This window comes from Erinaceus europaeus, chromosome 5, assembly GCF_950295315.1.
Source record: "Erinaceus europaeus chromosome 5, mEriEur2.1, whole genome shotgun sequence".
NCBI lineage: Eukaryota > Metazoa > Chordata > Mammalia > Eulipotyphla > Erinaceidae > Erinaceus > Erinaceus europaeus.
This window is the reverse complement of record NC_080166.1, coordinates 73,337,758-73,363,988: the sequence shown is the minus strand read 5'-3', so window position 1 is coordinate 73,363,988 and position 26,231 is coordinate 73,337,758. Positions and strand designations below refer to the sequence as shown.

Sequence of the window (26,231 nt, the reverse complement as noted above, 5' to 3'; positions counted from 1 at the left end):
ATTAATTTAGTGCCAAAGGCACTATTTGGAGGAAGACATAAAGGAGGTGATGAAGTCTAATTGAGGAAAGTTCACTATATTGTCATGCAAAATTTTAAAAAGAAACTAGTATCATTCTGAAATAAAATCCAGCAGATCTGTAGGTATACCTTGCTCCTCATCCTATGTAAAGGAAAACTAAGGATTGCTTTCCTTCTCAGCAAAGGCTGAACCTGGCCAGTATAATCTGCTACTAGCTCTTTAGCCTCCAAGTTCATAATCACCATACCCTGACAATTCCTTTCATCTTCCTTCATTCTAGCCTTCTCACATTTTATTTTAAACCTCTCTGGAACTAACTTAGATCAGATCTACATCATCTTAAAACATAGTGAATGTTCCATAGTGGACACTAAAATATTTGCTAAATGATTGAATAAGGTAGAGGTGATCCATGTCCTTTAAGACAACGGACATAAAAAAGAGGAAGAAAAACTTACAATAAAACCCCACACACCTCTTTGAACTCATTCTTTTTTGAGCAGCCATTTCTAGAAGGTCAGTAAAAATATCTCCTAGCAGCTGTCTAAACTAGAAGCCTGAAACTTAACCACTGCTCAATTCCTTTCTCCTTCACCTCTTACACTGAATTTCCATCTTTTGTCTTCCTGTTACTCTCCCAGGTCACAAAGGCTACATGTCTCTCCCCACTAGGACTCTCTTATCTAGAGTTGTGTGTATAACTTTGAGCAATAGTGGAAATGTGTTTATGCCTCCAATGTGCATGGACACTGATTCATTTGAAACAAAGCAAGTGTGACTTAGTAAATAAATGGTTAATTATTTACAGAAACTCAGAGCTGGCAAAAAAGCTCACCTGGACAGTAAGCTGCTTTGTCATTGTATGACCTCAGTTCAAATCTAGCCCTTATTAACTTGGAGGAAGCTTTGGTGCTATATTGACTTTTGGTTTTTTTTTGAAAGTGTCTCCCCAGATTAATGAAGCCCTAGTGAGGAAAGAAAAAAAGGAAGGAAGGAAGGAAGGAAGGAAGGAAGGAAGGAAGGAAGGAAGGAAGGAAGGAAGGAAGGAAGGAATAAAGAGGGGAGGAAGGGGAGGGGAGGAGGGAGGGAGGGAGGGGTGGATGGGGAGGATGGAAGGAGAAAGGAAATTAAGAAAAACATAAATTTCAGACTTTTCATAAGCAATTTAAATTCTTATTTCATTTTGGGAGTTAGCAGTTCTCCATTAGCAGAGATAGCATCTCCCTCTGTAACTCGGTAGCCATAACTTTTTCATATAGCTCCATTATAATTAATAATAAGTGATGATTCTTATGTGAAGCACATGAATTTCCTTTATGCCAGAGAATTATCAATCACATGCATTAAATAAATGACACAACCAGATCATACACTTTGTATAGTATTTTACTCATGCTGAGTAAGTTCTGTTAAAGGCCTTAGTAGTCTTCAATACGTGTGTATAAATACTCAAAACATGCTACTGGGAGTCAGGTGGTAGCACAGTGGATTAAGTGCATGTGACGCAAAGTGCAAGGACCAGCATAAGGATTCTGGTTTGAGCCCCCTGGCTTCCCACCTGCAGGGAGTCGCTTCATAGGCGGTGAAGCAGGTCTACAGGTGTCTATCTTTCTCTCCCCCTCTCTGTCTTCGTCTCCTCTCTCCATTTCTCTCTGTCCTATCCAACAACTATGACATCGATTACAACACCAATAACTATAACAACAACAACAACAAAAAAAAAAACAGGGAGTTGGGTGGTAGCACAGTGGATTAAGCACCATTCAAAAATCAATAAAAGGAAAATACGAAAGAAGAAGATGGCAGAGAAAAGCTAACAAGACATAGCACCACCACTAGAACTCTTAGGACTTCATTAAAGCACCAAGAGATTTAATATTTCAGTATAGCCATAGCTATAGCTAAATTTGCTTCTCATCTCTCCTACATTACTGGCAATAGCATTAATCAAATTCCTTAATCAGGGAGTGTGGGTATTACCAGGCCAAAAACAAGAGACTTTCTTTTGATGTGTAACTGATAAGAATTTATTGTAACCTGATCAATAAAGCCCTCATACTATGGCCCACTTCTTAGACAAGAACACTATTATGTTAAAAAAAAAAATGGTGCACATGGCACAATGCACAAGGACCTGAGGAAGGATCCCGGTTCGAACCCCCCGCTCCGCACCTGCAGGGGAGTCACTTCATAGGCAGTGAAGCAGGTCTGCAGGTGTCTTTCTCTCCCGTTTTCTCCTCTCTCCATTTCTCTCTGAGCTATCTAACTACGACGATGACATCAACAACAACAATAAAAAAACAATAAGGGCAACAAAAGGGAAAAATAAATATAAATAAATATACAAAAATGAATAGGGAGTCAGGTGGTAGTGCAATGGGTTAAGCGCATGTGGCACAAAGTGCAAGGACTGGTGTAAGGATCCTGGTTCCAGCCCCCAGCTCCCCACCTGCAGGGGAGTGGCTTCACAAGCAGTGAAGCAGGTCTGCAAGTGTCTATCTTTCTCTCCCCCTCTCTGTCTTTCCATCCTCTCTCCATGTCTCTCTGTCCTATCCAACAATGATGACGACATCAATAACAACAATAACTACAACAAGGGCAACAAAAAGGAATGAATAAATAAATAAATACTAAAAATGAATATATTTGCTGTAAAGAAATTTAACATCACATTCTAAAAAAAGTTGAGAAAGAAGAACAAAAAGGGAAACTCGATGCAGAATCGAACTGAGCTTGGAGTACTGCATCAAAGTAAAAATCTCTGGGTGGAGCGTGAGAATAGATTTTCAGCTTCACTGTTGGGAGTAGGGACACAGAACTTTTGTGGTAGGAATGGTGTTAATATACACTCCTACTAACTTAAAGTCTTGCAAATCACTATTTAATCAATATGAGAGGGGAAAATGGATTGAATGTTTCAAATTTCTTGATACATAGGCTGTAGTTAAAATATATATGTGTGTGTGTATATATATGCTATAAGGGAATTTAACATGCAGAAGAATCAATAACGGGAGAAAAATCTCTGACTCAATTTCTATATTTTCTAAAATTATACTTCCATATAAATAATTCAAAATTAATATCTTAGTGTGTTCATTCTGAGCAAATTATTTTTCCTTGATATAAAGCAGTGTCGTGTTTTCCTTTCTTTGGTTAGTTTGCAAAAAATTCAAAGACATATTTAAGAAGTCAAAAGATGAAATCTGGGAGTCGGGCTGTAGCGCAGCGGGTTAAGCGCAGGTGGCGCAAAGCACAAGGACCAGCATAAGGATCCCGGTTTGAACCCCGGCTCCCCACCTGCAGGGGAGTCGCTTCACAGGCGGTGAAGCAGGTCTGCAGGTGTCTATCTTTCTCTCCCCTTCTCTGTCTTCCCCTCCTCTCTCCATTTCTCTCTGTCCTATCCAACAACGACAACAACAATAATAACTACAACAATAAAACAACAAGGGCAACAAAAGGGAATAAATAAATAAAATTTTTTAAAAAGACGAAATCTTAGGAGCAATGCTAAACAAATATATTCAAACGCAAGCCTCTCAACTGAATATTAGATTCAAATAAGATTTTGATCTTCCATTTCATTAGTTTGAGGAAACATAGGTTTACAATGCAGTTTTGCTACTAGGCAAAATCTTTCAGCTGGCTGTACCTACAGAACAGAAAAAACTAATATTTGATCTTAGTTCAGAGGTTGAGTAAATCACTATTTCACTGTAGGTTTAGCTTCATCGTTCCACTTAAGTTTCGGGTAATGAAGACATCAAGAAATATTTAAATAATGTAACAGGGGTTGACATTTAAGAATAAGTGCTTAGGCAAATATGTGTTTTAAAAAAAACAAACTCACTTTACAGAGAGAGCTAAGGTTAAATCCGAAGGTTTGAGCATTCCGGGAGCCAGCATTCATGTAGTTTCCCATTAACAATACAAGTTCCAGCAACTTGCTAAAGCTTTTGCTCTTCTTTATTTCTTCGCAGGCAGAACTGACAGCCATGATGTCAGGTTTGATGTTGTTCACCTGCTCTTCAAACTGAAGTTTAAAGAGAATAGCACTGAGCCGTGGCCGTAGTCTCTTCACATTGCTCATCTGATCAGAAAGAAAAGAGCAGATTTCCTTTAAAATACATGGTATACTTTAGTACTGTATGAGTGCAAGTAATCTTGGATGATTTATTGGTATGACAGTAACCACGAAGCAATATGTCCCCAAAAGCTGATAGCAGGAGGAGAGAAAAATCCATGTATTTTTGTAAAGAATTCAGTCATCCTGCAAAGAAAAACTTAACAATTCAGAAGCTGAGTGAAAAGAAACACTTATTAAAATGGTGAACATCTTAATTAGCAAGGCAGAATTTAATGGAATCTATTTTTTTAAAGTAATAGAACATACAGACAACAAATTACAAAGTATTCACATATTTTTTGTTCAATAGTGAAATATGCTGGGTTATGTTTAAAACATTCAGAAAAGTCTAAAGAAGGTTTGTTTTCTCAGAGAGCAATTGCTGTCCTCAGGAGTCCTGCTGACTACCAGTATGTGTTAGATAGAGGGAAAGTAAACAGGTCCCAATTGGAACTAAATTGACTTTCTTCAGAAACCTAGGAAAGCAGAATGACTCTGGACAACATCCTAAATTAGCAGAGTCAAAGGCAGGAAACGTGGGCAAAGCAAGGGCAAAGCGAGAAAGAGAAGTTGTTCTAAGTCACACACGGGTCTAACACTTGCCAAGCTAACCCTGTTTGGGATTCAGATTGTCCTTTATGGGAATGTGGGAGACTGGAGGGTATAACTCTCGAGAATGTGGGAGACTGAAGCTATTAAAAATAGCAAAAGTACTGGAAGCTTAGACAACTCCTGCTTTAAACTCACACCCCATGTTACATCAATATACATGGGGTGAGCTGCTCACCTACAGATTGGATATATGTGCCCAAATAATTTTCCTGACCAGATATATCAGGGATTTAAAACTAAACACACACTCTTTGAACAACAGAATTTCTGAACTACAAAAAACTGTTGTACCATTGTAAACATCAAAAGCTGTTTGACTATGGTCTTACTCATGTTGTGGAATTAGAGAAAATAACAAAGAACTAAGTAACAAAACTGGTGTAGATTTTTTTGAGATACGATGATGGTTAGTAGAGGAAGGGGCCAAAGGACTTTGGTGCTGGATGTGGTAAGTTCTGCACACCACACGCATACACAAATGTGAAACTATATACTTCAATTTTTTTAATTCTGTAAACTATTGTCAAATCATATCTTGATAATAAAAAGTATTTGAAAAAAAATTTTGTGTCAATGCTACATAAAAGCTGTGAGAGAATAGTACATGGATAGATCAGCAGCATTTGTATTGTTCACAGACTTAAATGAATAAGAACAACCAAATGCAAGGAAGAAGTAGATACTATAGTGGCTATGCAAAGAGACTCTCATGCCTGAGGCTCTGAAGTCCCAGGTTCAGCCCCCCTGTACAACCTTAAGCCAGAGCTGAACAGTGCTCTGGTTAAAAATAAAACAAACAAAAATGTAAGACCATTTACCACTTCTAAGACAGCAAATATAAGTCATTATTCAAAAAACAAAAGTTTTTTGCTCATAATGTAATGATCAATATTTCAAAGAAATACTCCATATAAAAGTCTATACATAAATTGAACAACTTACCCAAAAATCAGTGTGGAATTATAAGAAAGCACGGATAATAAAAAGCTCTCTCGGAAAAAAAAAAAGAAGAAGAAAAAATGGAGGCAACACAATTCCTGACTTCAATATATATATATATATATATCCCAGTTAGTGAGAAAATTGCATACTACTCATATGTGGAATATAAAGAACTTAACACTCAAATATGAAAAAAAAAAAGTCAACCTATATCTAAGACTGTGGGAGAACTAAAGTGGTTGGTTATCTGTAGTGGTGGGGATGGGGACACAGACTTTTGGTGATGGAAGTGGTTAACAAAAATGACTATACAATAAAACATTACTCAATAAAACTCTAAAGTAAAACAAAAATCTATCTATCTATCTATATATATATATATATATATATATGTAATTTATATGTAATATAGTTTCTGTAAGCCCTTGACATGTTAAATGTGTATAAAGTAAGGTTCTAATAGCTCTAATGTAGTTAATAACAACGAAAACGGTTATCCCCAAAATATCAATAACAATAACAAAGAAAACGGTTATCCCCAAAATATCTTTTCATTTATTTACATTAAGCAGTATCTTCACATGCTCATCTACAGAAAATAGTTTTGTTTTCCTCCTTACAGAGTTAAACACGGGAGTTGGGTGGTAGCACAGTGGGTAAAGGGCATGTGGTGCAAAGCGCAAGGATTGGCGTAAGGATCACGGTTCGAGCCCCCGGCTTCCCACCTGCAGGGGAGTCACTTCATAAGCAGTGAAGCAGGTTGGAAGGTGTCTATCTTTCTCTCCCCCTCTGTCTTTTCCCTTCTCTCTCCATTTCTCTCTGTCCTATCCAACAACAACAATGACATTAATAATAATAATGACTATAACAATAAAACAACAAGGGCAACAAAAGGGAATAAATAAATAAATATTTAAAAAATAGTTAAACACATACACTACAAGTTCAGAAAAGGTAAGGGGTGGGGGTGAGAGGGCACACAGGTCAGACTAGATAGAGCACAAGATTTGAATACCTGAAGGCCCACAGCCATAGGTTAGACCCCTAGCACCTCCATGAGACAGAGTTAGCACTGCTCATTTCTCTTTTTGTGTGTGCTTCTTTCAGAAAAATAAATCCTCCACAAAAAGGTATTACTAATAATAGTTTGTAGAGTAAATATAAGTAATACAAAGATTTAGGAAAAATAGTAGGAACCTGTTAGAATATCAAATCTTCAAAGGCATGAATCTTTCTGTAGAACATTATGTCTAGTGCAAAAATCAAAATAGTGATCATATAGGAATTTCATGTGTTTTAATTTCACATCATGCTGTATACTCCTAAATGGACCTTGATTCTAGTTTTTTTTTTTATTCTTAATCATTGCAAATGGCAAACATTCATATCATATTGTTTAATTAAACACAATGATCAGTTACACTTAATGTAGCCTCTGGAGTATATAGGTAATGAGTCTTCAGCATTTTTTAGCCTGGGACCCTATTTTTGATAATGAAGTCAGCCATACAGTGCACTGCAATAAACATGAGAAGAAATTCTTAAGCATGTTATCCAAAACATTAATACCATAATCTGTATTAATTTTAACACCTACTAATGTACTATTTGGTACACAAAGAGAAGATTGCTTAATGCCTCTATTATACTGCCCCACAATATGGTAACGCTTTGCTGCTGACAAGTTAACCATATGTAGCCAGTATAAAGCAATTAATTCTCCTAGAAAAAATATAGCCTACATTTGTATGAATAATGAGCCTCACTGGCACAAGGGACAGATACCTAGCAAAGATAGAGTAAATCTATGATGCTATGCAGAACAAAGTGCTACAAGTTCATGTAAAACCCTGGCAAAGCAAAGTCAGGAAAGGTAACCTAAAAACAGATCTTTAAAGAAAAACTTTTTTAGTAAGTATACTATTTTGGATTTTATTGATGATTCCCCATAGCTTTTTGGCAGCTTTTGCGGTCTTCTAGATATAACAGCAGATCACTTTTGAATGATAATTTTAACTTTACCCTTTCCAATGTGAGTTCCTTTGATAGACAGACATACAAAAATGAAGAAATATTTTTAAAAAGTTATTAGTGAAGGATAAATACTACACCCAGAATACTAAAGCTAATTCTTATTTAAAATTTTTGTTTGTTGGTTCCATGTGATTGAAGCAAAGTTAAAACAAACAACCTTTAGAAAAATCAATGAACTAACAAGTATGGACTGGGTGCCCACTCAGTGCTATGAGAGGCTCAGACGTCACTGTGCTACCCTTAGAGCACAGGTCATTTAATTCTTTCCATCTGTCTTAAAGTTTCAACAAAGAAGCAAATTCTCCTATAATTATGGGCATGTTTTTCACATATAATTTCAGCCATTATTTGATGGTGAAAATAAAATGAACAATTTGAAATAGTTTAAAATAACATTTCTAATATCATATTTGGTTCTCTTTATACAATTTCATGTACAAGTAAGATGAAATTTTAGTACATTCTCCGTTATCTTGACTATTCGGCCTAGAATCAGTATAAAAAATTTTTAACCATATATTCAAATTCTGAGCACCAAAAGTAACCAACTGATGGAAATGCTAGTTATTTCAACATTAATCGATATACTTAACAACTGTGAACCTTTATTTTATATATTGTATAGATAAATAATTAAATAAATAATGGAACAGCATTTCAGAAAGGTGAAATTAACTCCTTCAAGGTGGCATGAGTAGGATATGGGTCTAGAATTAACTTGTTGCCAATCAACTGTACAAACCACACAAGGTTTCGTCACAGGAATTAATCCCACATTTAAAATTGGGCCCCTCTTCTCCTATGCTCTTGTCAGTTTCCATTTTATAAATAAAAATTTTTTAAAAACCCCACTGTAAGGATCACAGTTTGAGCCCCCGGCTCCCTACTTGTAGGGGAGTCACTTCACAGGCAGTGAAGCAGGTCTTCAGGTGTCTATCTTTCTCTCCCCCTCTCTGTCTTCCCCTCCTCTCTCCATTTCTCTCTGTCTTATCCACCAACGATAACAACAATAATAACTACAACAATAAAACAAGGGCTACAAAAGGGAATATTTAAAACAAACAAACAAATAAATAATCATCTGATGCTCAAATTGTTTCCATTATACTTTTCTGTGAGAATGAACTTTAGGGATTCAGGCGGTAGCACAGTGGGTTAAGTGCATGTGGGACTGGCATAAGGATTCAGATTCAAGCCCCTGGCTTCCCACCTGCAGGGGAGTCATTTCACAAGTGGTGAAGCAGGTCTGTAGGTATCTATCTTTTTCTCTGCCCCTCTCTGTCTTTCTCTCCTCTCTCCATTTCTCTCTGTCCTATTCAACAATGGCTACAGCAATACAATAGAACAATAAGGGCAACAAAAGGAAATAATTTTTTTTTAAAAAAAGAATGGACTTTAATTTCCTTACAGAAGTTATTATACAAAACACTGGAGATGACCCTTCTGTGTGTTCTGTCTGATACTACTTGATATTTCTTTCTTTTCTCCTTGATATATAGGCTACCTCTACTTTTGCTGTTCCATTAATATGTACTCCCCATTCTTATTTCCTTATTAGCTGGTCCTTCCCTTCTCTATAGGAAAAGCGTAATAAGAAAGAAAAATGTATGTATATGTGTGTGGGTGGGGGAAAGATAAATAAATAAATAAATAAATAAACTTAAAGGAGGAAAGTGATGTCTAAAAGAAGAATATGAACTACTAATAGAATTTAGAAACTAGGACAGAGTTTTAAACACACACTATTGCTTCATTTTTTTTTTTATCACAAATTCTTATCAATTCAGATGACTGAGGATTTTACGAGAGACCCATATGAATTCATTAGATACTGGATCTGCAAGTAGTAAAGTTAGAGACTTTCTATTTAATTTGGCAGTCTAAGCACACAGTCTTAAGACATAAATTTTATATCTTTTGAATTAAAAAACTGGCATAAACCCCAGAAACATACTGGTATCTTAAATTCATTCATGTCTGTTTCCAGACAATCTCCACACCACCAAAGGACACAAATGTTTTGATTTCTAGCACTGTAACTTAGTTTTGCTTGTTTTTAAGATTTATATTAATGAAAATTTCAGTAAACATTTTTTTGTGTGTCTGGTTTCTATCACTCAGAAAAATGACTTTGAGATTCATAAACATGTAGTGCAATTCAAGATTTTGTTCCGTTTTTATTATGAGCAATATTTCACTGTAAGAATATACCAAAATTTTGTCTACTTTCCCACTGATGAATGTTTTCCTCTCTTAACGTTTGGAGCAAAGGAATGTGCTGAGTTGAATAGGAACTTAAAAATTATACAGCTGGGTGGGTAAGATAGCTCATGTGAGGAAGAGATTCAAGATGGTGTCCATCTAACAGCTCCATGACAACTCTCTGGGAGACAGAGACAATGGCAGCAGCAATTACAAAAGCTATGGGTGCCCACAATTATAGAAGCAATTCCTTGAAACTCAGAAAGTGCAAAGGTAGAGGAGGAAAAACACAAGCAGCACAGGAGAGTAGAAAAAGACACCTAAAGGTAGGGATCCCTCCCCCTTACAGCAAGGTCATAGGACGAAAGCAGTCCTGAGGACCCTAACCAAAACTAAAATAGCCAAAGTTACAATAGTTATCTTAAGTGCAACCAAGAACTCTTAAGTCTTATGGATCAGCTTCTCTCCATTCCTGGAATGCCAACTCCTTTAGCAGACCTGCCCTGGTGTTCAAACACAGAGAAGCTCTCTGCCTAGAGCTCCTTGCCTACAACCTCTAGCACTGATATTTCTCCACCCAAGCTTCCTAGTGGTGGGAACCCCTGCCCAACCCAAGGAAGGGGCCCCCAGATCTGCTGGAAGGTTACTGGCAGTCCCCAACCAGTCAACATTTTGGGCCAGGTTGTACTGTCATCCCAGAACAGAACCACATACTGCCACATATCATGACTGAAGGCTAATACCCTGCAATGGTGGCAGACCACTCACACCCAGGGCAGTCTTGTACCTTAATCCAAGGGAGGGGGTCCTTAACTTCCACGAAGCCTACACCAGAGGTCCAGCCTTAGAGATGGAATCCTGCCCAGCTGGATCTTTTGATTCTGTTCTTTCAAGAAAAAAATCAAGAAAGTAAGGCATTTACTTAATGACCTATACATAGGTCATTAAGTAAATGCCTTACTTTCTTGATATCACATCTGTAGACTAACTCCTCCATATATATTATATTTCAAAATGAATTATGTCTAATCATTCTGCATGTTTCTAGTGTGTGTGTGTGTGTGTGTGTGTGTGTGTGTGTGTGTGTGTGTGTGTGTTTAGAACTTCTCATCAATTACTATGATAAAACCATTGGGATTACAATTTTGAATTTCAATCATATGTGTATTGGGAATACCATTTGAGGAAAGAGTGAAAACTTAATATTGATAGATCTTCCAGTCAATGCACAAAGAAATTTTTTCAATTATTTACAACATTGAAACCCCCTCAATAATATCTTGTGCTTTACAGTGTAGAACATTTGCAGATGTTCTGTGAAACTTGGCCCTAAGTGTTTTACATCTTTTGATGCTTTTGCAAAGAGAATAACATTTCATTGAGGAAGTGCTATCACTTGTAGTATATTGTTTGTAGAGAAATATAAAACTGATTTTGGAATACTACTCTGTGGTTTTGTTAAATGCAGTGGTTATGTTCAGTTAATTTTATTGTAGATTCACTATAAATACATATCATCAGGTCACTTAAAACAAGATGGCTTTACTATTTCAATGGATATTATCTTTGATTTTCAATTTGTTATTACACATGTTAAACTATGCATTTTAATGCTGAAAAAAAGGTAAATTTAAGTACACCCATATATCTTCAAATTTCAAAGGACAAAATATTTTGTTATGTGCCACTAAGTATGAGGATAGATTTATTTTTACTTTTTAAATGAAATATTTTATAACAAGTATTAAAATGCATAAAAGTGTAGACTAAGTGATATAGGCCTGCTAGGATAGCATTTGAAAATTTATTAATGCTGCTAACAATATTACCAGAAAAAAAGGAGAAAGATTCTATTACCTAAAAGTAAGGCAATTGATAGTGGACAGATCTTATCTATCCCCTAAGCATGAAGATAGACTCAAGCTTTCCACAGAAGTCCTTTATTAGGCTAAGGAGGTTTTCTTTGATGACAGTTAAGAGCGACCAAGTGCTTACTCAGTGGAGCACTTGCTTTGCCACGTGTGAAAGAAAGTGTGGTTCTGTGTCCTGGCACTATAAAGGAACATCATATTAGGGGAGCAACAGGGATGATGGCACAGTGCTATAGTATCTCTAATGTCCCTTCCCACTTTTTTGTCCCTTCTTACAAAGTCAAAGTAAGAAGGAAAGAAATATCCATGAATCACAAACAAAGTGAAATTCTGTCCTTTTTTACTTTGCATCTATTTCTATAATAAAACCTTTTTTTCCCTCCCCTGAATAGGATGAAATAAAGACATTTTTAGTTATATGAAAGCTGAAATAGTTGGTAATCAAATGATCTTGCCTTTAGGAAATGCTGCCTTAGGGGTTGGGTTGTGGTTTTCCTGTTAGTACTCACATGGTATCAGGATAAAGGGTCTGGGTTCTAAGCAGTTCTAAGCTCTGACTACCACATACAGAAGAGAAGTTACATGGGTGTAGGAGCAATGCTGCAAGTGGTCCTTCAGTCTGTCTCTCTTTTCCATTCATTCTTTCTTGTTCTCTTATACCCTCTCACAAAACTAAACAAAACAGAAAAAAAAGTTATACAATTAATAGATTTTATAGCACTTGAAAGCAAGGGGGGAAAATGCCAACAAAGGCTGATTTTTTTTTTTCTGTCTCATTTTTTCTGTCTCATTCTTGATGTCATGCCCAAGGGTCTCTAAAGTTATTATAGAATTAGTTGATTTTATACCACATGGGGCTGTCAGGAAAGTATGGTGGATTTGTACAGCAATAACATTGGTGGCAGACAGGAAAGAAGAAGGAAAGAAGGAAGGAGTGTTTCTTCTTCAGATGAGAAGTAAGCAAGCACTGATGAAGCCTAAGATTCATAAAAGAATGCTCTACAACTATACAAGTAAATAAGAAAAATAATTTAAAAACATATAGCACACAATCTCATCATTGTTGGCTAGGACAGAGAGAAACTGAGATACTTGCAGATCTGCTTCACCACTTGTGAAGCGACTCCCCTGCAGGTGGGGAGCCGGAGAGAAATTGAGAGAGGAGGGGAAGACAGAGGGGGAGAGAAAGATAGATACTTGCAGACCTGCTTCACAGCCTGTGAAGCGACTCCCCTGCAGGTGGGGAGCCGGAGGCTCGAACCCGGATTCTTACTGGTCTTTGCGCTTTGCACCAAGTGCATTTAACCTGCTGTGTTACCACCCGACACCCTACTCCCATTCTTAATGTGGCTTTAATGTATCTCTTTCAGAATATTCTAGCAAATGCTGATAAAATAATTTTAAAGAAATATTAAGAAAATCTATTATCTGTATTTATTTGTTGTATAGAAACAGCCAGAAATGGAGAAGGCAAAGGGAGATAGGGAGAGAGACAGAGAGACACCTGCAACACTGCTTCACCACTCGCAAAGCTTTCCCCCCTTCAGGTGGGTACCAGGAGCTCAAACCTGTGTCCTTTAGCACTGTGACATGTATGCTCAACCAGGTGTACCACCACCCAGCCCAAACATAATTCTATAATCCAACATGTTCTAACACCCATTTGGCTACAGTGTGACCAGCAATTTCTTCCAATGGAAAGCTATATATTTCATTTTCATAATCAATAAATGCTGTAGAAGGAGATGCTCTGAGACTGAAAATATGTGCACAATGTATGTTCATCAAATTTTCATCTGAATACCAAAAAATTTACTATAGTATCCACTGGACATTATTAAAAATGTATTTTAGAGACTCCACCAGATGGCTTTAAGAATAAGACATAAAAAAGCAGCCTGTATCTACATTTAAATATTTAGCCCAAAATGCTATTAAATGATATAGCAACTTAGTTCCATAGATTTAGTCACTACTTTTAAATTATGCTACTTCGAACCCCGGCTCCCCACCTGCAGAGGAGTCGCTTCACAGGCGGTGAAGCAGGTCTGCAGGTGTCTATCTTTCTCTCCTCCTCTCTGTCTTCCCCTCCTCTCTCCATTTCTCTCTGTCCTATCCAACAATGACAACAACAATAATAACTACAACAATAAAACAACAAGGGCAACAAAAGGGAATAAATAAATAAAATAAATATAAAAAAAATTATGCTACTAAAGCAGCCTTAAGATGTACACCTATATAATGCTATTGACAACAAACAGGAAATGGTGGTGTGGGAGGTGGCGCAGTGGATAAAGCATTGAATTCTCAAACATGAGGTTCTGAGTTTGAACCCCCGAAGCACATGTACCAGAGTGATGTCTAGTTCTTTCTCTCCTCCTATCTTTCTCATGAATAAATAAATAAATAAATTCTTAAAAAAAAAAACAACAAAACAGGAAATGTTCTCCAGGCACTAGGTAATACTCAGTTCTAAAAGGCAACCCTAAAACAATGTTGTTTGCAAATTGATGAATCATAAGACACTATTCCTTAAAACTAGAAAAGGCTTTTGGCTTTATTATGAATGAAAAGATATACTGCTAGTAATCAGAAGGTGAAGATGATATTTTTGAAAATGAAACAAATTACAAAGATTGTGTCACAAAATGTCAACATCAATAGAAGTCTGACTAGAAAGTATCATGTTTTCACAACAAAGTGAACAAAAAGATCACTACAATTGTTACAACAGACTTAAGTGCCTCACTTTTAATTCTTTATCTAGATTTTTTTTCCCCTAAGGAAACAGCCAGGGGAGCATCTCAGAGTAAGGGCACAGGACTTGCATGCATGGGACTTTATGTTCAACAACAGGTACCGCCTATGCAGACCAGTGCTCTGACCTCCCTTCCTCTCTCTCAGTAAATAAATCTTAAAAATAAGATAAAATCTCAGTAAAAGTTGAAGCCAGCAAAATTTCCACCAACTTAAACATGAAGTCTTAACTATTTAGATATTCAGGTTTAAGGAATTTACTTACAGTACTTTAAGTAATTTGTAACTTATTAATGCAAAGTTAGGCCTTAATTATTAAAAATAATAATTGCTCCAGTTATGAAGCAGATAGAAGTCACTGCTAAAAGCAGCTTCAATAATCTATAGCAATCAGAAACACAAGAGTCACTCTTAGAAATGGAGTTTGGGGGAGCCGAGTGGTGGCACACCAGGTTAAGCTCACATAGTATAAAGCCCAGGGATCAACATAAGGATACTGGTTCAAGCCCCCACCTCCCTACCTGCACATGTGTCATGTCACAAGAAGTACAGCAGGTCTGCAGATGTCTTTCTCTCCCCCATCTCTATCTTGCCCTCCTCTTTCAATTTCTCTCTGTCTTGTCCAACAACAACAGCAGGAACAACAACAAAAAATGGACAAGAGTCTTAGTGTTGGCAGCATGGAGGCAAAAAAGAATAGAAAAAAACTAGAGAACAATATTTGTAATAGATAACTGACAACAATTAAAAAAAAAGAATAAGAAAGAAAAAAAATATAGAGTATATACTTTATGGTAATTAAACTATCCTCACAGCTAAGTTGCCTCATCAATAAAGTGGTATGTCAGGAGTTAACTTTTAAACTTAATGTAAAGCAATGGATCATAAAACTCCAAAAACAAAACAGAGATAGAAATCTCCTTGAGATCAAGCTTGTCAGTGAGCATGCGTGTGTTTTACATTTGACATCAAAAACAAAGGTTAAAAGTCATCAACACACAAGTGGGGGTACTTTACACTAAATACTATGGCAAGAAAAATAAGACATGATGAAAAAGCAAATTACTGGGTGGGAAGGTATGTTTGCAAGTGCTATGTAATAAGGAATCTGCATTGAAAATATATAAAGAACTCAAACAGCATAACAGCCACATAATAATAATAATAATAAAGACTAAACTAATTCAATATAAAATTGGCAAAGAATCTGAGTAGACATCATTTTAAAGAACACACAGAGGTGAACAACATATTCAAGAAAAGATGCTAAGAAAGAATAGTTATAAAATGAAGGCAAATGAAAACCACTAAGTACACCACATCATGCCTATTATAATTTTTTTTCATTTTATTGGGGAATGAATGGTTTATAATATGGTACTTAACATCAAGACGCTAAGGGCCTCTTCTCCCTAGTCAAAATATTTTAATTTGGCACAGCCACCCAACGAATCCACCCAGTTCAAGTTTGGCTTTGTGTTTTCTTTCTCTTTCCCTACCTTCCTTAGTTGCTTCCTTTCTTCCATTCGTATCCTTTACCCCATCCCTATCCCTATCCCTCATTGACCAGAGTCCTTTGCTGTGGTGCAACACCACAGGAGACACAAATCCCATCTCATATCACACATAGAACGGGTGTCCACCTGAAGTTTTCCCTTGCCCTTTTTTCTTTGTTTTGTTTTAACTTCCACCTATGAGTGAGGTCATTCCGATTGGCCTTTTTCTTTCTGGCTTATCTCATTCAACGTAATACTTTCAAGTTCTGATCAAGATATTGGAAAGTAGATTATCTCATCATCTTTACCAACTGCATAGTATTCTAGTGTCTACAGTGTTTGGTGAAGATGCAGAGAAAAGGGAACGTCTATAGACTATTATTAGAAATACCAATTAGAAGGCACAATAAAACACTCACTATGGGGGTTATTAAAAACACAAAAAACAGAATAAATTAGCAATACCACTTCTGAGTATTTATCCAAAGATAAATAGCTCAAAAAATAGATAAACTCTCATATATCACACAATAAGCAAGGCACAGAAGCAATGTAAAAATTTATCAAAAGATGAATGGATGTTGCTCAGCCAGAAAAAAGAGAAATGGGTAAATGGGTTCAGCTTAAAGGCATTCTGCTCAGTGAAGTAAGTCACAGAAAGACAAATACATATGACATTGCTCACATACATAATCCCAACAAACAAACACCCACAAAAACCTTGAAAGTAGTTTAAATAAAACAGATTAATGGGTGCCAGGGGCAGGGATGGGGGGCTGTCTGACTGTGATGGGGGTCAAAAGAAACTTTTACATGAAGACCCTTAGTTCTATATGCTCTATTGTGACCTTCAGGTTCCTGGTTATTAAGCAATTTGTTCTGCTTTATATCTTATTGTTTTTCAGCCACCAAGTTGCAGGTGTTATCATGACACTAACCTGACTTCTCTAGACAGATGACCTCACCAATGAGTCTGGAACTCCACCTCTCCAGAGCTCTGCCCCACTAGGGAAAGACAGAAACAAGGCTGGGGGTATAGATCGACCTGACAACATCCATGTCCAGCAGAGAAGCAATTACATAAGCCAAAACTCCAACATTCTGCACCCCATAAATATTTTTGGTTCAATGTGGTCCAGGAGGTAATGCAGTGGATAAAGCATTGGACTCTCAGGCATGAGGTCCTGAGTTCAATCCCTGGCAGCACATGTACCAGAGTAATGTCTGGTTCTGGTTCTTTCTCTCTCTTCCTATCTTTCTCATGAATAAATAAATAAATTCTTTTTTTAAAAAAAAAAAAGATTTTTGGTCCATTCTCCCAGAGGGAAAAAGAATAGGAAACCTTGCAGTGAAGGGGATGGGATATGGAACTCCGGTGGTGGGAACTGGAGCTAACACTAACCTTCTTATCCTACAATCTTGTCAATCATTAAAAAAAAGAGAGAAAAAGTTGAACAATTAATATTTATTGTAATGATGATTTTGAAATGTATAGCAATTTTAATCTACAATCTATGAATGTGAAATTCATATAGCACACACACAATCTACTAAGGAAAAAAATCTGACAAATGGTTGTTAGTAATGGATGTTATCCTACGGCCCTGTCGATCATTATTAAATCAATAGAGAGAGAGAGAGAAGAAAAACCCTCTATTCTGTAGATGTACTGAAAAACTAGAAAGAATAAGAGGACTTGGGCCAGGCAGTGGCACACATGTTTGAGCACACATATCACAATGTGTAAGGACCTGGGTTCAAGCCCAAGGACCTCACCTGCACAGAAGAAATTTTATGAACAGTGAAGCAGTGCTGCATGTCTCTCTCACTATCTCCCCTTCTTTCCAGATTTTTCTTGTTCTAGACAATAATTAGTTAATTAAAAAGAATAAATGACTTTTTTTCAGTGTTTGATAAGCACTTTTTTCTTTTTTTTAACCCCCAGGGTTATTGCTGGGGCTCGATGCCTGCACTATGAATCCACTGCTCCTGGAGGCCTTTTTTTCCCATTTTGTTACCCTTGTTGTTGTTATTGTTGCCATTGCTGTTGTTGTTGAATAGGACAGAGAGAAATTGAGAGGGGAGGGGAAGACAGAGAGGGGTAGAGAAAGATAGACACCTGCAGACCTGCTTCACCACTTGTGAAGCAACCCCCTGCAGGTGGGGAGCCAAGGGCTCCAACTGGGATCATTGTACTGGTCTTTAAGCTTCACACATGTGAAGCTTAAACCAGCTGTGCTACCACCTGGCCCCCTGATAAGTACCTTTAATTACAAATGTTGACCAATTCCACCTCAATCCCACAACCCTACCAGACAGAGAAGGGGGGGAGAACTTTTCAATGACAAATTCATTGCCTGACTTCATTGTTTCTTATGACATTTTATATGTTCTGGTTCATTATCTGATGTCAGGATGTTAATACTGAAAGTGTTTCTGTATATATTTAGGTAAATGAATAAACCCAGGAACAGTGACACCTTGCCGTGTTTCTTAGTATTGATTGGCTGCAGGTTTTGTTCTGTGTTTCTACACTAAGACAAATAAAATTCCTTCAGTTACTTCTAAAAAATAAATCAATAGTGTTTCATAAATTCATTCAGTGTTTGCATTCAAGTTTTAGCTCATGTCATTGATTTGGTAGGTACATTTTGTGAGTATTCAAATGAAATTGTGATACACTTTTCAGGCAACTTCACTATTCTAAAGTATGTCTATGGTTTTATCCAAAGATGTCAAGAGGATATGGTCTCTGGTTTGAATTTTAGTTAGAAAAATCTAAGGATAACATAAAGAAATAATAAAGAATTGTGCTAAGTTAAGACCTACTGTTAGGGGAAAACTTGGTTGAAATCTGCATTTTGTTAAGTTGAAGTTGGGGCATAAAGCAGTCTTTAGCAATAGAAACAGCGGAGCTCCAGTGGGGCAATCAGTTAGCGCACAGGCTAGGGGTATGGACTAATCTGTCAAGGTCCATGTCCAAGGAAAAAGCAATTACAAAAGTCAGACCTCCCACCTTCTGAACCACATAAAGATCTTTGGTCCATACTCCAAGAGAGATGAAGAACAGGGAAACTTTCAATTGAGGGATAGAATACGGAACTTGGGGGGTGCGGGGGAGGTAGTGCAATGGGTTAAGTTCACATAGAATAAAGCACAAGCACCTGTGTAAGGTTACAAGTTCGAGTCCCCACCCCCGGCTCCCCACCTGCATGTGGGTTGCCTCAAAAGCAGCAAGCAGGTCTACAGGTGTCTATCTTTCTCTCCCCCTCTCTGTCTTCCCCTCCTCTCTCCATTTCTCTCTGTCCTATCCAACAACAACAACGACATTAATAACAGCAATAATAATAACCACAACAAGGGCAACAAAAGGGAACAAAAAATAGGAGAAATGTATTTGTGGTGCAGGAAAGAATCCGAGCCCCAGCAATAACCCTAGAGGCAAAAGAAAGAAAGAAAGAAAGAAAGAAAGGGAGGAAAAAGAAGGAAAAAAAACCTCTGGTGGTGCGAATTATATGGAATTCCCCTATTATCCCACAATCTTGTCGAACATTATTAAATCACTAATAATTTTTTTAAATCTGTCTTTAACTGGAAAAATAGACACTACAGTTAGGAGTCAGAAATGTAGACAGAATACTGGAAAATGTAAAACTTCAGCAAAAAATTAAGGATGGATACACACACACACAGACACACACACACACTGAAGAGAAAAACATAGATAAGCAATTAGGTTAAAAAATCAAAAGCAACTGAGAAAAGGACCGTTATAAAAACTAACTGGGGAGCCGGGTGGCAGCACAGAGGGTTAAACGCACGTGGCGCAAAACGCAAGGACCAGTGTAAGGATCCTGGTTCGAGCCCCCGGCTCCCCACCTGCAGGAGAGTCGCTTCACAGGCGGTGAAGCAGATCTGCAGGTGTCTATCTATCTCTCCCCGTCTGTCTTCCCCTCCCTCTCCATTTCTCTCTGTCCTATCCAACGACAGCAGCAACAACAACAATAATAATGACCACAGCAATGCTAAAACAACAAGGGCAACAAAAGGGGAAAAAATGATCTCCAGGAGCAGTGGATTTGTGGTGCAGGCACTGAACCCCAGCAATAACCCTGGAGGCAATAAATAAATAAATAAATAAATAATAAAAACTAACGAACTAGCTTCCTCTTCATTACACACAAAATAATGAACACTTTAAAAAAAAAAAAGGTCCAGGTATGGGCCTCAGATCAAATCTATGGGCTTTACAGTTAACAATATTTATTTATTTTTCCCATATTTGGGAGCTACCCTCTTCCCTGGTTCATCTTTCTAGCCCTTTTTCCAACTATGAAACCATCTCCCGAGACAATAACTTAGGTCACCTGAATGTTAGATGTCAAGCTCAGACAAAAAGTAGTTGGGTCAAGGGCCCCTTGGAATATACCTAAAATAGATCTGCTAGCTTTTTTGAAAATGGAGACCCAAATCTTCATCTGCAATATTCCTGCCTTAGGTTCATGATTAGTCAACAATTCGTTCTGCCTTATATCTTAACTCTTTTTCAGCCACCAGGTTCCAGACGCCATCATGATGCCAACCTGACTTCCCTGGGAAGACGACCCCCACACCAAGGGGTCCTGGTTCTCGCCTCCCCAGATCCCTGCCTCGGCAAAGAGAGAGAGAGGTTGGGAGTATGGATCGACCTGCCAATGCCCATGTTCATTGGGGAAGAAATTACAGAAGCCAGACTTCTCACCTTTGCACCCCATAATGATCCTCGGTTCATACTTTCGGAGGGACAAAGAATAGGAAAGCTTCCAAGGGAGCGGACTGGATACAAAGTTCTAATGGTGGTAGTTACATGGAATCGTACCCTTCTTATCCTATGGTCTTGTCAATACTTCCATTTTATATATATATCACATGTCCCAGAAAATAAAAAAACAAAAAGATTAAAAAAAAAAAAGTCCAGGTTGGAACTTAGGAAAGCCATAAATAAAGATATTAACAAGGAAGCCTATTAACACAAACTGCTAGCACCTTAAATACTTTCAGGACCTACTAGTATTCAATTGATCAGAACGGTGGAGGTGACATACTAAAGGGCAGAGGTTCCAAGGGGAGAAACGCTGATAAAAACAGGGTAGGCTCTACTTGCCCATAGCATCAAATTTCTACAATGCCAAATAGCTTACTTAATACAGAAACAAAACCATACATAATGTTAGACCGGGGAATAGTAACAAAAACCAACAGAGTATATAAAAGTTTAATCTGCCTTAACCTAAAGCCACCAATGATAAGCACCTGTAATCATATTAAAACTTATATCTAGTTTGAACATGAGTCAGTGTCCAAAAAGTGGTACACAACACATATAACTATGCACATACACAGAGAATTAGATTTTCTAGTACTGGGTTGTAGGAAAACTCAAGATATATTTTTCCCATTTATTTATGCAAACATGAGTCATGACTTTCCCAACAACGCAACAGATAATAATTTAGACAAGTAATAAAGCCAGACGATGTGGCAGTGGTGATTTTGGTGGTACATTAACTTTTCACTAAAGGAGAAAAAATCATTTTGTCCTCTATTCCACCCCTTAAATAAGAATAAAAACTTGGATACAAAATTGGCACTGTTGACAAGGAAGGAAAGAGAAGTAGCAGTAATAATAGATAACAGCTGAGTTGCAGGACAGGAAACTTAACCCAATGTTAGATGAAAGAAAACAAACACATTCATCCTTTCAAAAGAGGCAAATCTGGTATGTAAGATAAGGATGCTTAATGAAACATACAGTTCAATATAAAATGAGAACATAAGCAAAGAAGGAAAAGGGGAAAACAATCAGACAAGTACAATTACAATGGAACAAATCAATATAGGACCAAAACCAGCAGCATTCTCCATCTCAGGAATTGAGATGTAAAGTAAATCAAAAGAAAAATATGGAATAATTGACTATGGGTATTCCAAATAGTTTTCAAGGTCTATTCTTCCCTCAGCAGTAAAGTATAATCCATACTTAATAGAGGACAGAAAAGGAGGAAAAGGTCTTTCACGTTAGATCAAAGGTCAGGGCACACATAGAGTGAATCAGAGAAGACAGATTATCATAAAATGTGTAGTCTCTACCAGACTCTTCAAAGAAGTACATAGGATTTCCATCACATTTGTTTCTGGATGAGGAGAAAAATGGTAAATGCAAAGATCAGAAGCAGGAGTGGTCCTGAGAAACAATGTAACGTAGGCTAAAAATCTATCTTTAAAACTTTGCTTTTGGTGCGGTGGTGTGTGGTGGTGGTGGTGGTGGTGGTGGTGGTGGTGTGTGTTTCCCACCATATTACTTCTTTATCAACAGATTATGTGTTTTATACCAAGACACAATGTGGGAGGGTGAAAACAAAATACATTATGAAAAGGGGGCATCAGAAATCCTATTTTCAATCTTTCTTTACTGTTTGTAAATTCCAGTTCTCACATCCCTAAGGGATTGTTGTAAGGAATTTATCAGATACACACATATTTAAACTACATACACCTAGCAATATACAGCTATCTAAATGTGACTATATTAAAATAAATTTTGTGAACTGCACACCACCATATTATAGACAAATTATTTAACTGTATTGTTTATATGACAAAAACCCAAGTTGTTTTATTACAGGTTCATTTAATACTAGAGAAGTATTACAAGGCAAATATTAATAAATCAATTGCTAAATGACTTTATTGCTCAGTATTTAAAGTAAATCACAGCACGCCTTAGGAAAAGCTACTTCTCCATAAGACAGTGAGTATAGAATACTCAATTCTTATTCAAGACTAAAACTGCACTGATAAATACCCAAGTAAATAATAATAACTAATTAACATAATAAGTACCATCATGGACACTATTTCGACAATCATTTGTCTGTCATAACTAAGACTAACAGAACATAATACAGTAAATTAGAAGTACTTGGAAAAATAATACAATGGGAAAGAGAAAAATAAATGTTATACTTAGTTTTTATACTTGCTACTCAAGAAATCTATAGAAGGTAATGGAACAAACCTTTAGACATCTGGGAGGAGGCAAGATACAAAGAAAGTAAATAGCAGTGGAGATGTGAGGTTCCTGCTGTCTTAGGGTTCAAAAAGACAATAGATAGTTAATGTTATCATCACATTATTTGGTAATAGGGTTAACTTGAAAAGTCCTTTTGTTATGGTTTGCAGTACAGTATCCAGTATCTTGTATATAGCTGTGCTATTGGATATCATATCTCCACTATAGAGCCCCTACTTCCCCCAGTCCTGGAACCCTTAGATAGGGCCCACTTTCCTGTATGCTTCTCCCAATCCATATCAAATAATATTGCATCCGCCGATCACAACCTAACCAACCCAAGGATTGCCACCTCAACATGCTTCACCTCAGACTGTGTCCAGAGACTTCACGTGTGGAATGACAACCCTTCAGCTTCATTACTCGGGTGAGACCTTTCCTTTTATAGTACACTCTAATTTCATCTCAGGTGGTTCACTTTCTAACAAAGTCCCATAACCTAGATATACACCAGTTTCTGTGAGAGAGAGCTTATGTGCACACGTATCCATAAACTACTGCAAAATATATACCTGAAAGCAGAAGTACACTAGAGTTTGCAGTGAGTACCTCCCTAACACTTCCTCTCCACTATTCCAAGCTTTGGGCCCATGACTGCTCAACAATTTGTTTGGCCTCGTATGTTAACTCTCTTTTCAATCACCAGGTTCCAGATGCCACCAGGATGCTGGCCAGGCTTCCCTGGATTGAAGACCCCACCAATGTGTCCTGGAGCTCAGCTTCCCCAGAGACACACCCTACTAGGGAAAGAGAGAGGCAGACTGGGAGTATGGACCGACAAACCAGTCAACGCCCATGTTCAGCGGGGAAGCAATTACAGAAGCCAGACCTTCTACCTTCTGCAACCCTCAATGACCCTGGGTCCATGCTCCCAGAGGGATAGAGAATGGGAAAGCCATCAGGGGAGGGGGTGGGTTATGGAGATTGGGTGGTGGGAATTGTGTGGAGTTGTACCCCTCCTACCTTATGGTTTTGTTAATTAATCCTTTCTTAAATAAAAAAAAAAAGAAAGTAAATAGTAAAAGTAAAAGGGCCATGAGCATGATTATGATTTTTAAGAAATAGGATTGTAGTGCAGCGGGTTAAGTGCAGGTAGTGCAAAGCGCAAGGACCAGCCTAAGGATCCAAGTTCAAGCCCTTGGCTCACCAACTGCAGGGAAGTTGCTTCACAAGCAGTGAAGCAGGTCTGCAGGTGTCTATCTTTCTCTCCCCCTCTCTGTCTTCCCCTCCTCTCTCCATTTCTCTCTGTCCTACCCAATACAACAACATCAATAACAACAACAACAATAACTACAACAATTTAAAAAAAAAAACAAGGATAAGTAAATATTAAAAAAAAAAAAAGAAATAGGATAAAGATCATGAAGTTAACACTAAGTTAGTCAAGGAAGAAAGACTGGGCCAACAAGAAAGACTGATGTGTTGACCAACAATGTAGAAAAAGATAAGATTTTCCTTGGAAGTAAGAAGCTATTATAGGCTTAAAAGTAGAGGCAGAAGATTACCTTTCTTAAGATATCAAGTGCTATGCTAAGAATAAATTGTGAAGATGAACTGAGATAGGTATTATTTTTAATAGTATCATATTCTTTCAAACAGTTTACATGTATGTTAGATAAAATAGCAAAATTTATGCCTTTGGCATAAAGAGAAAAAATAAGTTGGGCAGTCAAGATAAATCCTAGTTAAATATTCAAAGTTTTTCAGATACTTAGCACAGCTAGCAACTCAATGAAATAGCATATTATTTGGATCTTGCTGTGTTTTTATTAGCTCTAATAAATTAAAGAATTGCAGAGTTATTTAATATAGCTGACATTCTACTAATTTCAAGGGAACAAGGGCAACAAAAGCTTGTAAGAGAATTCATTCAGAGCTCAATTCCACTTATCCTCCCACTCTACAGAAAACACAATTGCTAGTATGAGAGTGATTTGTCCCTTTAGTGGCAGGATTTCACATTACTATTTTGATGTAGATTTAAACTAAATGAACTCAATTCCTTGACTTAATAAGTGTCATTTTATCAAGGAATATGACTGCACACTTGAAGCATTTTAACTTTACTTTAGTTCATTATATAGCACCATACATTTATTATGGTGATGTATTGATAGAGATCATTTCCTTTCATATAGCAAGGTCTGGAGGCAAAAGTACTACTCTCTACCCCCACTTCCATCCCCATCCCCCTTCTTTCCACAGACACACATTCTGAGGATGACTCTTCCTCCCAAAGGCCCTGGATGAACTATATGCTACAAAAGCCACATAGCTCTCTCACTTAGACTCATTGGCTAATTTTTGAAACAAACTGCAACAGTGTCATATTATAAAATCACCTTGTACAATTCCCCAGACCAGGGACTGTAATTTTCCTCAGAGAGGGAGTAACCAGCAGCAAAAAACAAACAAAACCTTGCTGATGATGAATCCTTCTCCAGGGAGAAGACTGAGAAAAACAGTAAGGTTTGCATATTTCATCGTGCCTTTCCTGACTTCTAGGTTACATTTCTAATTCACTCCCTAGGTGATTTCACACAGCCACACAGCTTTAAATGCCTTCTTCAAACAACTGGCTCCCAAATGTCTATTTCCTGCCCTCAACTATCAGTTTACACCTACATGGCATATTTTGTATACGCCCACTCGGATGTCTACACACGTTTTAAGTGATTTCTTCCTGCAGCAATAGCTCCATTTGCAAGTCTGTTTCTCTTGCCTATCAATGGAAAAATATATATATAACCTTTCTAAATTGCAGAGGCCAAGACTTTGAAATCACCCTTGACTCCTCTCCTCGTACTTCAAACCCAATCTATCAGAAATCTTGTCTTCCTTACTTCCAAAATAAATTTGGAATCTGATTACTTGTGACCTGTGATACTCCCATCAAGCTGACAGTCACCACTATGTCTCACCTCAATGCTAAGAGCACAGCAATATTATGTTAACCAACCATTGGTTTCAATTTATGCCCCTATCTAACAATTTGTTCCTGCTGAAAAGCTGTCAGAACTACACTCTTAAAACATCAGGTCCTTTCATCCTTTGTT

The 26,231-nt window shown here is 37.4% G+C and overlaps 1 protein-coding gene across 1 annotated transcript in view; it reads right to left on the bottom strand.

The window, feature by feature from the left end:
• DIAPH3 (diaphanous related formin 3) overlaps nucleotides 1-26,231 on the bottom strand; it is a 551,468-nt gene that overhangs the window by 246,126 nt on the left and 279,111 nt on the right. Inside the window, exon 20 of the mRNA XM_060191426.1 lies at nucleotides 3,872-4,111. Within this exon, the coding sequence (XP_060047409.1) occupies nucleotides 3,872-4,111 (240 nt within the window). The remainder of the gene's footprint in view (nucleotides 1-3,871; nucleotides 4,112-26,231) is intronic.